Here is a 15,263-nt window from a genome sequence, read left to right as displayed (position 1 = left end):
GACCGCCGTGATGAAGCCCTGCATAGACCCTCGCCATCCATGGTGATTGCAAACAACATCACCGCACGATTGAGAGTTGTCACCGTCACCATCCATTGTAGGGCTGTCTTTTGTTTGACCTGCAGCTTCACCTTGGCCAATCCAATTCTTCATTATATGCTACGAACCCTAATGCTTATACGAACATAATAGTTGGAATTGGGAGTCCGTCTAAAACATGAATCGGAATATGAATGGCATCTTGTGTTGATTCATGTTCCTAATTCTGGCAATCCAAAGTGTTGGGCGCTAAAATCAAGCACCTACCATGCGGTGGCACGTTGCTTATGGACCCTCAGGGAATCCTCAAGCAAATGTTGCCACATAGCAGGACACGTCACACCTCTACTAATGATGGCCCTCTAGCCAACATGATAACTTCTTCAAACACGGTATCTCCAGAGATCATGTACCACCCCACCCATCAATCAAATGCCGCCGTAGAACCCTTGGGACAAAGCGGCACCAGTGCCAATTATGGAACCCCCTGTGGTGTCCCTATGATGATTAGAATTATCCCTGCAAATATTGGGCGGACCGGTGGTGGCACCTATGTATGCACCATTCCAAGTAGTCCTCTCCATTGGTCGCCTCTTCCGTGACTAGAACACATGGCATGGTTCATGCTTGCTTTGACAGATCGGGCTTCGGTAACCCTAGAACAGTCGGAGCCGCGAGTGTACTGAGAGATGAGGGGGGAATCAGTCAGATGAGCTATATCGGGTCCAATTTGATTTATGGATTATAGTGAAGCACATGTTAGGCCTTATTGCACTAAATCAAACTAGTCTACGGTGCAATTTTGTCCACTCTGATTGTGGAGAGGGACTCCCCTAATGTTATAAGTTGGATGGATATGAGTCGCCCCCACCCTTGGATATTTGCCCCTCTAATAGATAAGATTTGAGATATGGTGGAGGGATTCCCGGTTCATTTTTAGCATGTTCGTAGATCAACCAATATGGAGGCAAATTTTCTAGCTTGTGAGGGCATTGATAGGCTGAGTTTTGTCGTTCTAAACGAGCTTCCACATTAATTATGTTGTTTTCGGGTTTTATCTCTTGTGTTTTTGCTCTTTTTGTACTGCCATGGCCACCTCGATTGTGTGCTCTCTTCCTTTTTATTAAAATTCTTGTCGTTTAAAAAAAAAAAAAAAAAAGTACACCAAAAACTCCATGTGATGGAACGCATTAGGCTAGGTCCTTTAAACCTGTCCCATACCAAGCTAGGTCCCATCTACTCCCACACCTAGGGAAGTCCCCAATCAGGGTCATATCACAATCCTCCCCAATGTTGTGTTTAGTTACAAAAAAAAAAAACAATGAATGGAATGAAAGGGAGCGGAACTAGGGGGTGGGAAAATGTTGGAATCTGTTTCTCACCCCAAGAGGTGTGATTTTGATTCCGCCTAAATCAGAATGGAATTTTATTAAATTTTGTTTGAATTTTTATTAAATTTTGTTTGAATTAAAATCTCTCATTACGTTTAAGGGAGAATTAGAATAAGAATCGGAATATGATATCAATTCTGATTCCATTTTAAAAAAAAATTGTGATGTCAATTTTGATTCCGTCAATCCAAACACAACCTGGTAGAAAGCTTTCTCATCAATGGAACAATCCGGACCAGCCAATAATTGGTCTGTAGATGAGGGAATTAAGAAACAAAAGTGGGTCCATTGATGACAGTGGGGTTTGATGCAATTCACGGGTCCCATTATCATTTCATTATGGTTCCGTCAAATGGTCCAAGTTTACTTGTGAAAGAGAGAACCATATATAATTAAGAGGGATTTGCGAGCGACCATCGCAACAGCCCAGCTGCCAAATGCCTTCTGTGATGGTCCCTTGCAAATCTCTATTTAAGAAGAGTGCAGCCAGGGAGACCACAGCATGGGAGAGGTAGTTTTGCCATTTTAAGGAAACAAAAAGACTTTTTAAGAAACAAGATTGCTAACTATTTGTTCGGTTCCACTCTCGGTCCCAACTTGGTTAGTGTATGTCTGTATAATTATATTCTTTTAGGAGCTCTAGTTACCTACACAACATTCTCACCGGAGTTCGTGCTTTACCCTGTAAATTCAAAACTACTCGACTCTTCTAAGTTATGGCGGTGACAAACTAACTACAGTCGCAAGTAATTTATCACGCCCTGCTAAATCAATTAGGATTTACTTTGGTTGTGTTTTGGCCCATATTTGCATGATATTGAAACCCAATTGGGGACCGAGAGTGGAAGGACAAATAGCCTCTTAACACATTAGCAATCCTTTCATTGATTTTTTTGGCTTTTTCCTCCATGAAAATGGCAAACCTACCCTCGGATGCCATGTGGCATGTGGGGGGATTTGTCAGGTCCCGCTCTCAGAAACCAACTCCTTTTTCTTTATTTCCAATTTCCATTTTTGGTGATGGGTGAAGCTAATGGAGACCACGAATGGAGGCTCATAGATAAACTGTGGAAGGGATTTTAGAAAAACTGTGAAAGGGATTTTGACAATTTTTTTCCTTATCTTTATAATTTTGACATTTAAATCTATGAGAAATTCAACAAACAGATTTGTTAAGCTACTTGCAACTGAAAAAGTAAAAAACGAATAAAAAAAATTCACTTGATTTCCCAACTAAAAGTGCACCTACCTATATGCTCTGCTTTAATTAAATGTACATTTTATGAGATACTAAGATAAGACATGGCTCTTTTACTTTTCTATAAGAACTTTCTTTAGGGGTTTTAAAAATAGTTATCTATTCCAATTTAAAATGCTTCACTGTCTCACACCCTACATTGTTATCCCAAATAAGCAAGCAAAAATTGGGTATTTCTTGGGAGCTGTGAAGTCACAGTTGACATTGAAGTCTTCCAACTACTATCAATGTATGGCTTCAATTGATCCAAAACAACCTTCTAAAAGCTAATCTAATTCTAAATTCACCTGTAAATCCCACTTTTACTACCTCTAATCTAATTTATACACAGATTTCCACTGAACCATGATTATTGGACTCAAAATTTTGAATCCAACAATCATTTTTGAATTCAAAATCCAAAACGAGCAGGGCGAAAAATTAACAGGATGCATGCATAAAAAAGCCTCTACAAATCAGAGGCTTAGAATTGTCCGATAATGACAATTTTGGGGTATGAGCCATCCGTTGTGAGGCCTAGCAGATAAATTGTTTCGATCATTGAACAAGTGGGCCTTAGGCTCTGTTCACTCGTGTTCCCGGGAGACCAAATCAAGGGAAAACACCCCCTTTTTTTCCTGAGAAAGCTAAAATTCGTATGTTCACTTGTTTTCACGAGATTTTGAAGGAGCCTAGGTGGAAAATGTCACATCTAACATGGAAATTGAAAAAAATGATGTGGAAATGAGTCTTTTCTCACAAGTGTGAGATTCATTTTCCCTTTATTTTGGTGGGATTTGCTTTCCCAGGAAAACTAGTGAAAAAAGGTGGGCAAGCAGTTTATTGGGAAACCTTTTCCTGCACAGTTCCTGCTCAAATGAACAAGCGTGGGAAACCTTTTCTGGCACAGTTTTCCTGGATTTCTTTTCCTAAGGCCGCGTCAGATTCCCGGGAAACCTTTTCTTTTCCTTTCCTCGGAAAATAAGTGAACAGAGCCTTATGCTTATATTTTTCTTAGGAAAAATATGTACATGAATCATGACAGCCCATCATTTTGTTACTAATATGTTCCCTATTAGAGACGTGGACAAGATAGATAGCGTGGAGTTAAAAATAGGGAGTGATATCCCTCTCTTTAACTAACGTTTTCTTTTACCTTTGAAACTAACGGGAAACGTCAAGGGGTGGGTTTTATCCGCGGGGGGGGGGGGGGGGGGGGGGGCGGATATCATTGCCCTAAAAATTGTTAGAAAAATTATGTGCAAATCTGTAATTTAGGATTCGAGAATACCTTATAACGAATTAACCCCTTAATTTGAGAAGACGGAAATCAACAGTAACTATTCTGCAAGAATCAAATGTAATGAAACAGAGAAAAAGTTAGACCACTTATCGGGTTGAGGCACGAAGGATCTTCGTTGTCCTTAAGGCAAATCTCGCCCCCATTATGACGAATCAATGGTGCAGATGAGCGTCTCGGCGTATGCCTCCAGGATACAACAACTCTTGCTCCAGGGGTGTGCACTCACGCAGCCTGGATGCCTAAGAACTCTCTTATATGTGCTAGAAGCCTTGATCAGAAAGCTTGGGGGGAAAAGATCAGAAAAGCAGAGAGAAGACCAGAAGAAGAATCCCTTATGCTCTGTTTGGTTGCCGGGTTTTTTTTGTTCCCGGGAGTTATGTGGGAGAAAAAAATACCCTGGGAGATAGGTGGGAAAAAAAGAGTCCTGGAAGTATCCTGGTAAAATAAAAATCCCATGTTTGGTTATGTGGGAGAAAAAAATACCCTGGGAGATATGGTGGGAGAAAAAAAAACCTTTGTTTGGTTGCTTGAACTGTTGGGTAGAAAAAAATTCTTCTCAAGCTTATTTTTGGTTCCTGAGTTTATTTTTGTTCCTGGGGTTATCTTGGGATGGGATGAAAAGGCAATCATTACAAAAGTGGGATTAAAAAATTCACCCCACAAGTAATCATTACAAGAGTGGGATTAAAATAAACCTAGTGCTAAAAGGCAACCAAACATGGGATGGGACCAAAATTTAACTTACTCTCCCACAAAACTCCCAGGCACAAAAAAAACCCGGCAACCAAACATAGCATGGATATCTTTCTGTTTTCTCCAAAACCAATTTTATAGAAAAGCAATCGACGCGTTAGGGGGAAACGTCGCACTCTTTTAGTGCGTGAGAGACGTTTCCCAAACAGTCACTAAACCACGATTAAGGAATCTCAAATGGTAAAAAGAGTTAAAACAAAATAAATAAACTCTTGAACCGTTAAAAGAAAAAGAGAAAAATAAATAATAGAAAAAGAAAAGGCCTTAGGCCCACGTGCGCGGCCAGCTGAGCCAGGCGGCGTGCGTGTGTGGTATGGTCTAATCCACCGGGCCACCCGACGGCTCAAGCGCGAAGGTCTGTCTTTTCCTCTTCTCATTTACAAGACATAAAAAAGTGGATCTATATATATGCCATAAGTTTCTCCTCCATTCTCCCATCTAGGACTAAAGGTTTTCACCTTGCTTTAAAAGAGCTGGAGGGAAACTTAAAATTTGAGTTAAAAGGCTCAAAAGGCAAAGAGAGCCACAAAGGACAAACTATAAAGTAGGTCACGGAGGACAAACTAAAAAATGACAAAATGTCCCACCATTTGTAATTTTGAATTACAACTTGGTTTTTTTTTTTTCAATAAGAAAAAAAAACCAACAACAAAAATAACATTTTGGTTATTTTTGCAAAGCTCATGTCTACAGTAACAAACTGACGGGAGGACAACTTTTTTTTTTTTTTTTTTTGCTTTTGGGTAATTTGGGGTTAGGTAGACCCCCACCGGATATATTGAATGAAAAAAAGAAAAACTACAGGCGCAAATAAGGGATTCAAAATGTACATTCAAAATGTAATTTGGGGTTAGATTCCAGAGGAGTCTTCATCTAAAAGTACATTCACATCAGGAAAATCAGCAAGAGGAATGCTGATTACCTTACGAGGACAATGGGATTTTGACGAGATGACACTTGTTCTGTGTTTGCCCGACGAAATCTGTCACCCTCTAGAAGAAAGTTGGTCTTTACGTGTACATCTATACCGGTGGTCATAAATAACAGACGGTACATTGAATTTATAGATTTCGGATGACGACCGGTACATCAAATCAAATTAATATACCAGCGGTTATAAAAAGCCTTCTCCGGGATATATAAATTGGAGATTTCATTTTATACCTACAAGGGTGGGGTATCCACGCTTGATATTTGATCCAACAACAGCCCCTTAAAAAGTGGGCTGCTGTTGGATCAAATATCAAGGGTGGATGCCATGGCCTTGTACTGCTTGATCGGGCACCATATGATTTCTCGTAAAAATAAATGGAGGAATAATCGATGTAGGGCACCTTGGAATTAAGAGACGGAAAAGGGCATTAAGTGCAGAGAATCTACTTTCTCAACCAATTTTACAAGGTTACCGATCCAATCAAGAGCCCCTTTCCAGCTATTTATGCGAGGACGCCCTTGCATCTATCATTATTTAAATAAATGTACCGGTGGTTTGTGGTTTTTAACCATGGCTGGTAAAAACTTTGTACATAAAATCACACCCGTGAAACACTTGCATGTGGTGGGGTGTACGATCATACAGACACCCGAGTGGGCCCAATCATCTCCACCTAATTCTATGCATCAGGCAGGTCCACCATTTTACACCATGTTTTTGATAGGGTGAGTCCCACCATCTCCACTCAAACCCATGCATTAGGCGGGGCCCAACATTTTACCCTATGTTTTGATGGCGTGGGTACCAAAATTGGTGAATGGGCGCGAAGAGCGAAAAAGGGAATACACTTATTAGTAGGGCTGCAACTCGAGCCGGGTTTAATCCGACCCGCATCGACCCGACCCGAAAATAGCCTGGGTTGGGTTCAGGTTTCATGGGTTTCGGGTCGAGCCGAGTTGAGCATTCAAAAGCCTGCATGAATCTCGGGTCGAGCCGGGTTTGAAAGGGCCCGACCCGGCCCGAGTTTCATAAGTTATAGTATGTACATTTTTTTTAATTGTTAGTTAAAAGTTAAAAGTGAAAACCCACACACCCACTGTTATTGCGTGTGAGTGTAATTTCTGCTTCTATGAGTTGAGTTGATTCAAGTGTTTGATTCAACATTGTTTGATTGTAATTACAACATTGTTCGATTACAGCATTGTTTGATTCAAGTGTAATGTGAGTGTAATTACATCATTGTTTGATTCAAGTGTAATGTGAGTGTAATTTCTGCTTCTATGAGTTGAGTTGCCTTGCCAAACAAGAATTTTTCTTAAAAAATTGCGTCAACGTGAAAAAACCCGACCCGACCCGACCAGAGATTTATCATGGGTAGGGCCGGGTTTGGGAATCGTGGGTTTTCCGAAAAAAAACTCTACCCGACCCGAGATATTTCTCGGGTAGGGTTGGGTTCTCTAAAACCCGACCCGCCCGACCCGAGTTGTAGCTCTACTTATTAGTTCCCAAATTAAATCAAGGTTTTTACTTGAGGCAATTTTTTATTTTTTCACGTGTAAGGATATTTTGTTCATTTTATGAGAAAAGAATATGCCACGAGTAATTTGCTCATAAATTGACGGCAAAACTGGATTTGCAAAAGACCGCTGCTAGGGAGACCGAGAGTGGAACCCAACAATTTCCCCCTAGCCACATGACTTGTGAGGGTAGTTTTGAAATTTTAAGAAAATAAATGGCGAAAGAAAAGAAAAAAAAGAAGGAAAATATTGGTAACTGGGAAAGGATATTTCTTCCCTTACTCTTTCGGTTACCGTATCATTACAAAATTCACTCAAATATGAGGACTCTATTTATAAAAAGGAAGTGATATATCTGACCCTTTTGAGTACTTGGGAGTTGGGACACCCACAGCAGTGTATGTGGCACTCAGCCCCATTGATACATTGCTCCTGGGTGTCCCAAGTAATCAAAAGGGGCGGATATATCATTCCATTTGTAAATGAGAAATTATACATTAGCCCTTTTTTACTTGGGACAGCCCCTCTAGCATAAAAGAGTAGTCACAAATACACTTGATGGAGTTGATGGGGCTGTCCCAGGTAAAAAAGGGGCAAATATATCACTTCACTCGTAAATTGCAGAGGAAGAGACTTTTTTTTATTATACCAAAAGCCCTTTATTTTATTGTAGGACCCACCTTGTTCGACGATCCAAAACATCCTGTCACTCTTAACACACACCCCACCCTCCACGCCAGTACCTCCATCCCCAAGTGCACCTACCAAGAACACTATAAATACGCCCTTAATAACTTCCCACTGCATGGATAACTTTTAAATGTAAACAAAAGATTACAACTTTTGACACCCCCACCGAACCCAGAACCGAACAAAAGATTACCCGGAAAATCTCCCTTCTTTACAAAAGAAAGCAACCAGAGCTGCACATTCCGCGTGGGATCAGTTTTATTTTGTCCTCTCTCATTCATGTTCTTTAAATTACACTAAACTCATCTACAAACTTTCAACTACCACTAGCCATGGAGAAGTTCTTACTCTTCTCTATGTTCTTTCTCATCTTAACAAAATTAGTGCCCGCGGCCAATATTCCGGCCATTTTTACGTTCGGAGATTCAATCTTTGACGCCGGGAACAATCATTTCAACAAGAATTGCACTGTTCAGGCTGATTTTCAGCCTTACGGTCGGAATTTCTTCCACTATCCGACGGGGAGATTCACTAATGGGAGAACGGTTGCTGACTTTGTCTGTGAGTACTTTGATTAATTTTCTGCTTATGTTTTTTGCTCAATTTTGTAGAGTTTGAATGATACGATTGTTGATCAAATGAATGCAGGCGAGTTGCTGGGTATTGATTTGCAAAAGCCGTATTTGGAGGTAGAAATGCAAGTTAGGAATGGTAGTAGCAAGAGTTATCCGGCGAACGGCATCAACTTTGCCAGTGCTGGAAGCGGCGTTTTGAGTGAAACAAATGGGAATTTGGTAAGGATGTTTCGTGTTATATGTAGTTGAACCCTGTATATTGCAAACAGAACTTGGATCCGGAACGTTGTGGAGAACTTCGTGCAATGCACTAATAGGATGGGGTCCGCAACGTTGGGGAGCAAAGTTTTGTCCATATATTGCCAATTTAGAGAGAGAGAGCTAAAACTTGTCCGAGTGGACTTGACTAGTCATTAAAATTAAGGGTGGACATGGTTCGGTTCGGTTCGGTTTTGGGGCATACCCAAAACCGAACCATATATAATCGGTTCCCTAAAATTGGAACCAGAACCGAACCATATAAATTTGGAACCGAACTGAACCAAACCAGAACCATATATAATTGGTTCGGTTCTGAGTTTACCCAACCGAACTACAAACAACCAAACAAGTATATATGGACTACAAACAGACCCTATCAAATTATATGTGAACATGCATATATGGACTACAAACAAGTACATATACCTACATATCAAAGTTTTGGGCAATTCCTAATATACATTATCAAATGCTTATCAAAGTTGGGATAACATTTATATATGGACTACAAACAGGCCCTATCAAATTACATATGAAGTTATGAACTACAAATCGGTAAAAGAGGGGCGAGTTAAAATTTTAAAGGCAAAGGAAAACGTTAAAGAGAGGTGAATTAAATGGGGGAGGGGTGATTTTTTCAAATCCCTAAATAAGTAGGGTCGGTTCTTGGGATCCCAAACCCAGAACCGAACCGAATATCCACGGGTTCTAAATTTTCCGAACCAGAACCGGACTATATATAGCTGGAACCGAACTGAACCGAACCAAATGTGTCGGTTTGGTTCGGTTCCCCTGTTCGAACTGGAACCATGTCCACCTCTAATTATGATTTGGTCCTTGACAACTAGTAGCAATAAAAAGGTGTAAAGCGTTATGAAGTCTAAACCATTAAAAGCTAATCCACATGCCAAGTTATAAGAAGGCTACTGATATTGGCGCTGTCAGGTTTTGGTATTTGCACTGACTCACCTTTGACCACCGGTTAAATAATAAAGACAATGTGAATTAGTGCAATTGTTAATAATTCCGGAGCCAATATCAGTAGTAGTAGCCTATAAGAAATGGAAAAAAATAAAATAAAAATCCTGCGAGTTTTTACTCAAATTTACTCTTTCAAGTTTACTTAGCCCGACCCACTTCCTCCCCTTCTCCCTCTCTCAAGGAGGTCGGAATGCAGTCATTTATTAGAAAAAGACAAATGAAGAGATTGGCAACCCTTGAAAAGAGGTGGAAATATCATTTTTGTGTGAGTCCGTGGCCTTTCCAACGTAAAGCCTTCTCCTTTCTAGAGGTTGTTTCACATCCGATGTGACTTAAGTGTGTGGCCAACAAATCAGCCACACTTTCTTGTGAAGGGCTTAGATTAAAAAACGTGTTTAAGTGAAATTAATCTCAGCCTCACAAGAATGTGGAAGCCAGATTTCGGGGCGACCCACTTATACTAATCACAATCTACTGGTTGTTACTTTTTAATTATACATATTACATACTATCATCCATGTTGGTTTTCTTATATTGCTCATCATGCAGGGCGTGACCCCGATCCGAGCCCAACTACAACAATTCGAGGAGTTAGTGAAACTAGAAAAGATTGATAAGAAAATCATCCAAGAAGCATTCTTCCTCTTCGAATCGGGTTCGAATGACATCTTCCAGTATTTCATCCCTTTTGACACCCCTAAACTAGACGTGGATGCTTTCGTTAAAGCCATGGTGACAGAAGTAGAACACCTGATTGGGCGAATTTATGTGCTCGGTGCTCGCCGCATCGCCATTTTCTCAGTGGGTCCGGTCGGTTGTGTTCCGGCAAGGGTGCTTTTGGGAGCGTCGATTGATGGATGCTACGAGGAGGTTAACCAAATGGTTAAGAAATATAACTTGGGTTTAGAAGGCTTGGTTAATCAAATATCCAAAAGGTTTCCCAAAGCAATTGGTGTTTATGGTGCAACATACGACATTGTCAAACTGTTTATTGCCTCACCCAAACATTATGGTAAGATGTTTGCGAATCCCTTCCATCTCCATCCTACATGTGGCACATTTAGGGTGATCTGGACCACTGGTTTGGGTGGTCCATAGATTATAAATTTACAATAGTTAGCCATTCAATCGGTCACCTCAAAATGGTCAGTTAAAGAAGAGCTAAGAAAAAAATGAGCAACATCATCCAATGATTACGAAAACACACCAATTAATGGTTAGGATTGTCCGATCAGGGTGATCGACATGATCAACCACTCCATTCTTTGTACGTGTGCTACATGTACTATAGAGATGGTGACACAATATTCATATAGCCCAAGCTAGCCATCATAATATTTTGCTATGGTAAGTTTTATAGGGAACTGGAAGTTTTTCCCTGGATTTTATTTTTTGCAAAAATCAAGTACATCGAGGTCTGGTAACCCAGTTTTGTAGGGCATGTTTGGTAATCACGAACAAATTTTACTGAAAATTTTTTCCTTAGAAAATGATATTTACAAGGATTGACAGTACCCCTGTTAGGTAGAAATCCTTTTTTTTTTCAAGGAAATTATTTGCAGTTATTTCTAGTAGAAGGGGGTCAAGAACCTTGGATAAATCCATTTTCAAGGAAAAAAAATTTCACGAAATTATTTTCATTACTGCCAAAGATGCCTTGGTAAAAGTTCTTTCAGATAAAAAACTTTTCATAAAAAAAAGCTTATCTTGGAAAAAACAATCCATGCTATACAGATGCTTTTGTTTTCTTGAGGAAAGAATTTCACTAAATATTCTCAGTGGAAAAAAGATATGAATCCGTTTCATGATTTCTTTCTTTTATCATATGACAAATTCGCTATATTTTTGTATTAGATTTTTTTGGTGAGGGTAATATTTGGGTATTGTAATTTACAGGTCTCTCTAATACATCAAATGCTTGTTGTGGTGAGGGAGCTCTGGGAGGAATGGCGCAATGTGGAACTGGGCAGTACACAGTGTGTGAGAACCCGAATGAGTTTCTATTTTGGGATTTCTTTCATCCATCAGAGCATGCATACAAACTTATTACCAAGGCATTTTGGGGTGGTAAGCAATCGCGGATTAGGCCCTTTAATCTCAAGACTCTAGCAAACATTACATCCACTCCTTGACAAAGTTTGTGTTGTTGGGTGCTTCCTTGAGAATTCCTCCATGTTATTGAAGATGTTTTTGTCTACTCATTTTTGTAATAAATGTTATTCTGAGGAAGACATTGATTATATATTCATGAGTAATGTAATTTTAAAGAGAAGGACTAGGTCAGAAATGTTGGATCAATGGTGATGATCAATTCTAAGGTCTCGTAAGGGGGTCCAATGAATTTTGGATCAACCGCGATGATCAGTTCTAAGGTCTCACAAGGGAGGGGCTCATGGAACTACAATATTCAACTGTTTATATTTTGTTGGTAGAACAGTAAAAGAGGCTTGATGGATCACGGATTAGAATCATCCGACCAAGGTTTACTAAATAGCCAATGTGGCTGATTTTTGCAAGGGCACCCTTCAATTTAGCATTCCTCTAATATTACATACATATAATGGTTATAATTGGCTACTGATATTCCCACTACCATGTTTTAATAACGAGTCAAAAGCTATTACGATTCCCAAAAAGCCATAAGCAGCCAATTAAAAATGAAAAGACAGGATGAGTTTGTCTCATTATCAAAACATTGTAGTGCAAATATCTATAGCCTTCCTTTCACCAACACAATCTCATGCATAAGATAATGGACTATAAAAATCAACGGCTTAGCTTTTCTTGGCGGAACCGTAAACTAAACTTGATGGATCAAGGGCCTAGGATTATTTCATCCCTATGACTGCCGTTACTATCAACGGACCTGATCACGCAAATGCAAACAACATAGAATTGGGCCAGTGAGTGTCTTTTATTAAGGAGCGTAAAAGTTAACTTTCTTGTACGGGTAGTTTTCCTCTGTATAAAACGGTCGTTATAAACGAACCAAATCCCCCTCGATCAAATCGTCCTTTCCAACCAAAAACCCCCTCTCTAAAATGTCTTCAGCAACAATGCCTCTTCACCCCCAAAACCCTCGTCAAAGGGAAAAAAATCGTCGTTATGCAGATGAAGATTCCTCTGCAGAAGAGACCTCAACAGAAATTAGGGCATCGATGCAATGTAGAAACAATCGCGCATTAAAAAGGTAACCCCATTCCTTTAATGTAGGTTTTTTTTTTGTGTGAAAATAAATTGAATTCTATATCTATGTGTGTATGTTTTTTCCTTAGGTTTATCAAGGGGTAAAATCCTAGGCGATGGATCCAGAAGATTTTGATATGCAATTGATTGGGAGTTTTCTTAGCTGTGCATCGCGTGGTGATAGAGTAGGACTCAATCAGATGTTAAGGGAAGGAACTTCTCCTGATGTACAGGACTATGATAAGAGGACAGCTTTGCATCTCGCGGCTAGCGAGGGTCATGCTTCTATTGTGGAATTGCTAATTCAATACAATGCTAATGTTAATCTCGAAGATCGCTGGCATCGGACTGTAAGTTTTGCCCCAATCTCTCTATTCTTTCTCTCTTGTTGTGTACATGTGGAGTCTAGACTCCTGAATTACAGTGTTTTTTTTTTTTTACTTTTTGTTTTCTTATGAATGATAGACAAAATTTTGCGGAAAAAGCAAAGAAATACAAGATGAAATGAGAAGCTGATAGACCCAATGGGACTAAAAACAAACAAGAATCCCCTCCTTAGCTTAAGTCACTATGTTGTTCGCCTCTCCCACGATATGCTGAAAAGAAATATTTATGAACTCACAAATATTAAGGATCTCCACTGGAACTTAAAGTCTTGGGCGACCCTACTAATCATACTCCTGGAATAACCTTCCACTATCAAAGGAAAACTACTCAGTGGAGCAACTGACTCCAAACTTTGTAGAATAGTGAGAACCTCAGATTCATTAGAGTCTTGAATACCTAGCACAGAATAAGCTAATATGAAGGAATACAAGAGGTTTGTAATCAATCTGCCAATGCCAACTAGTTCGGGATTGCAGAAAGAAGAAGCCATCGAAATTAAGTTTGAGATAATCATCTGGAGGAGGATTCCAATGAACTGATTGCAAATTTTGATGATTTTTTTTGTTGACTTAATCTCATTCCAGCATCTTCTAAAGTTGTCACTTGTGAAATCCCTAAATTATTCCCTTACTCTGGCCTAGGAGATGTGCCTGTTGATCCTTGCTACTCATTTTTTCGTAGTGAAAAATCCTACTGTTCTACTTCTTCTGAAGCATGGACACGAGACTCAAGTCCCACAGGAGTCTTCCCCTCAAGTTTGCTCTCTGCACACCTAGAAAATCTGGACCCAAATCTTAATAATAAATGGGCACAAGTGCATAAAGCAAAAGACTTGGAACAGTTTCCTCAGCACTTCACACATGAAGCATCTGTTTGGGATGTGCCTACAACGATTGATGAGATGGTCCACTTGTCAAAGGACCAGCACATGGTTTGAGAACGAGTCTTCGTTATCACCTATCAGGACCTATAAGATCATGGTTACTACTTACGTCATCAACTTGCTAGAGTCAAAGGGCAGGGTTTCCCAAAGGTTACTAAGATGCTGATCTGGCTGAAACTTCAAATAAATTAAGTTTGAACTGTAGTTATCAATTCCGTTTTGGTGTCTGGAATGGAACGTTTCAGTGTTTTGTTTGTTTGGTTTGAAGCTTTTCGTTCCGCTACGACGATTCATTTTTTTTAACAGTTAAAAATATTAAAAAAAATCAGAAATTATTAAAAACTATAAGAAATGGGGCGAAATTCCGGCCGGAATGGAGGGGGGGGGGGTTCCGTTATGGAATCCTGACCAGAATGTTCCGTTCCAATGATTCCGACAGGAACAGAATGGAATTCATAACTAGGGTTTGAAGAGAAAAAAAAAGGAAAAAAGACTTGTCTTTAGGATCCTAGAATAGGTACGACAATAGTCAACCCCCTCTTCTATTTAGCCCTTAACTTAAAACATGATTGAATTTGTAAGTATACCCATGGTCCCATCCTTACTTAATAGACAAGTTACGGACATGGAAAGACTAAATTACCCTCATATTTACATAAGCTTACCGGAAGGTCTTTCAACGCTCCTCCTCAAGCTCTTAGGGAATCTCATGAAATCTGGTCTCCCAACTTAGTGAGAACGTCTACAATTTAGCTTACATATCTTATATACGGAACCCTTATTAACATTGTTTCCACCTTATTCCTAGCAAAATAGAAGTCTACCTGAATATGTGCAGTCCTCTTTTTGAAGACAATATGAGTGGTAATGTGATTTTCAGCTCGATTTAACGTCAAATCTTAACTTAGCCGTGCTTTAGCTAGAATGTCTTATAGGTGCCATGTACTATTACATAGTACTTTGCGTCGAAACTGGACTCATCATTATTGATTGTTTCTTAACCTTCCAGGTAACACCATTGCCACCCAGAAAACACAGTTCTTGGTGTAGAGTGTCTATCAGCCTCCGACCTTGCTTAGTCCATGATTTTAAATTTCCCCGAAATTTCTCTGAGACGACCGAAATG

The 15,263-nt window shown here is 39.7% G+C and overlaps 2 protein-coding genes across 5 annotated transcripts in view; both read left to right on the top strand.

The window, feature by feature from the left end:
- The first annotated feature begins 7,994 nt into the window (after positions 1-7,994).
- Positions 7,995-11,953, top strand: GLIP6 (GDSL-motif lipase/hydrolase 6). The gene is made up of 4 exons (XM_077386265.1): positions 7,995-8,425; positions 8,513-8,658; positions 10,231-10,693; positions 11,578-11,953. Exons 1-4 carry the CDS (start codon positions 8,197-8,199, stop codon positions 11,811-11,813), a joined length of 1,074 nt encoding a protein of 357 aa, XP_077242380.1. The 5' UTR covers positions 7,995-8,196; the 3' UTR covers positions 11,814-11,953.
- Positions 11,954-12,664: 711 nt separating this feature from the next.
- Positions 12,665-15,263, top strand: part of LOC143884344 (serine/threonine-protein kinase 12-like) — a 30,997-nt gene continuing 28,398 nt past the window's right edge. For all 4 annotated transcript variants that reach the window (XM_077387855.1, XM_077387854.1, XM_077387853.1 and 1 more), the window contains exons 1-2: positions 12,665-12,871; positions 12,957-13,217. In XM_077387855.1, coding sequence (XP_077243970.1) covers positions 12,984-13,217 — 234 coding nt within the window. In that variant the 5' untranslated portion in view covers positions 12,665-12,871; positions 12,957-12,983. The remainder of the gene's footprint in view (positions 12,872-12,956; positions 13,218-15,263) is intronic.

This window comes from Tasmannia lanceolata, unplaced genomic scaffold (assembly GCF_043159265.1).
Source record: "Tasmannia lanceolata isolate RefF3 unplaced genomic scaffold, GAP_Taslan_0.1 ptg000008l, whole genome shotgun sequence".
In the NCBI taxonomy this organism is placed as follows: domain Eukaryota; kingdom Viridiplantae; phylum Streptophyta; class Magnoliopsida; order Canellales; family Winteraceae; genus Tasmannia; species Tasmannia lanceolata.
Note: the sequence above shows the minus strand (reverse complement) of the source record. Positions and strands in the feature narration are given on the sequence as shown.

Bases quoted from the DNA above. Each gene is read 5' to 3' on its own strand.
- GLIP6 (XM_077386265.1), top strand. From the start codon at position 8,197: ATGGAGAAGTTCTTACTCTTCTCTATGTTCTTTCTCATCTTAACAAAA. The intron at 8,659-10,230 runs GTAAGGATGTTT...CTCATCATGCAG, and splicing joins GTGAAACAAATGGGAATTTG to GGCGTGACCCCGATCCGAGC. The intron at 10,694-11,577 runs GTAAGATGTTTG...TGTAATTTACAG, and splicing joins TGCCTCACCCAAACATTATG to GTCTCTCTAATACATCAAAT.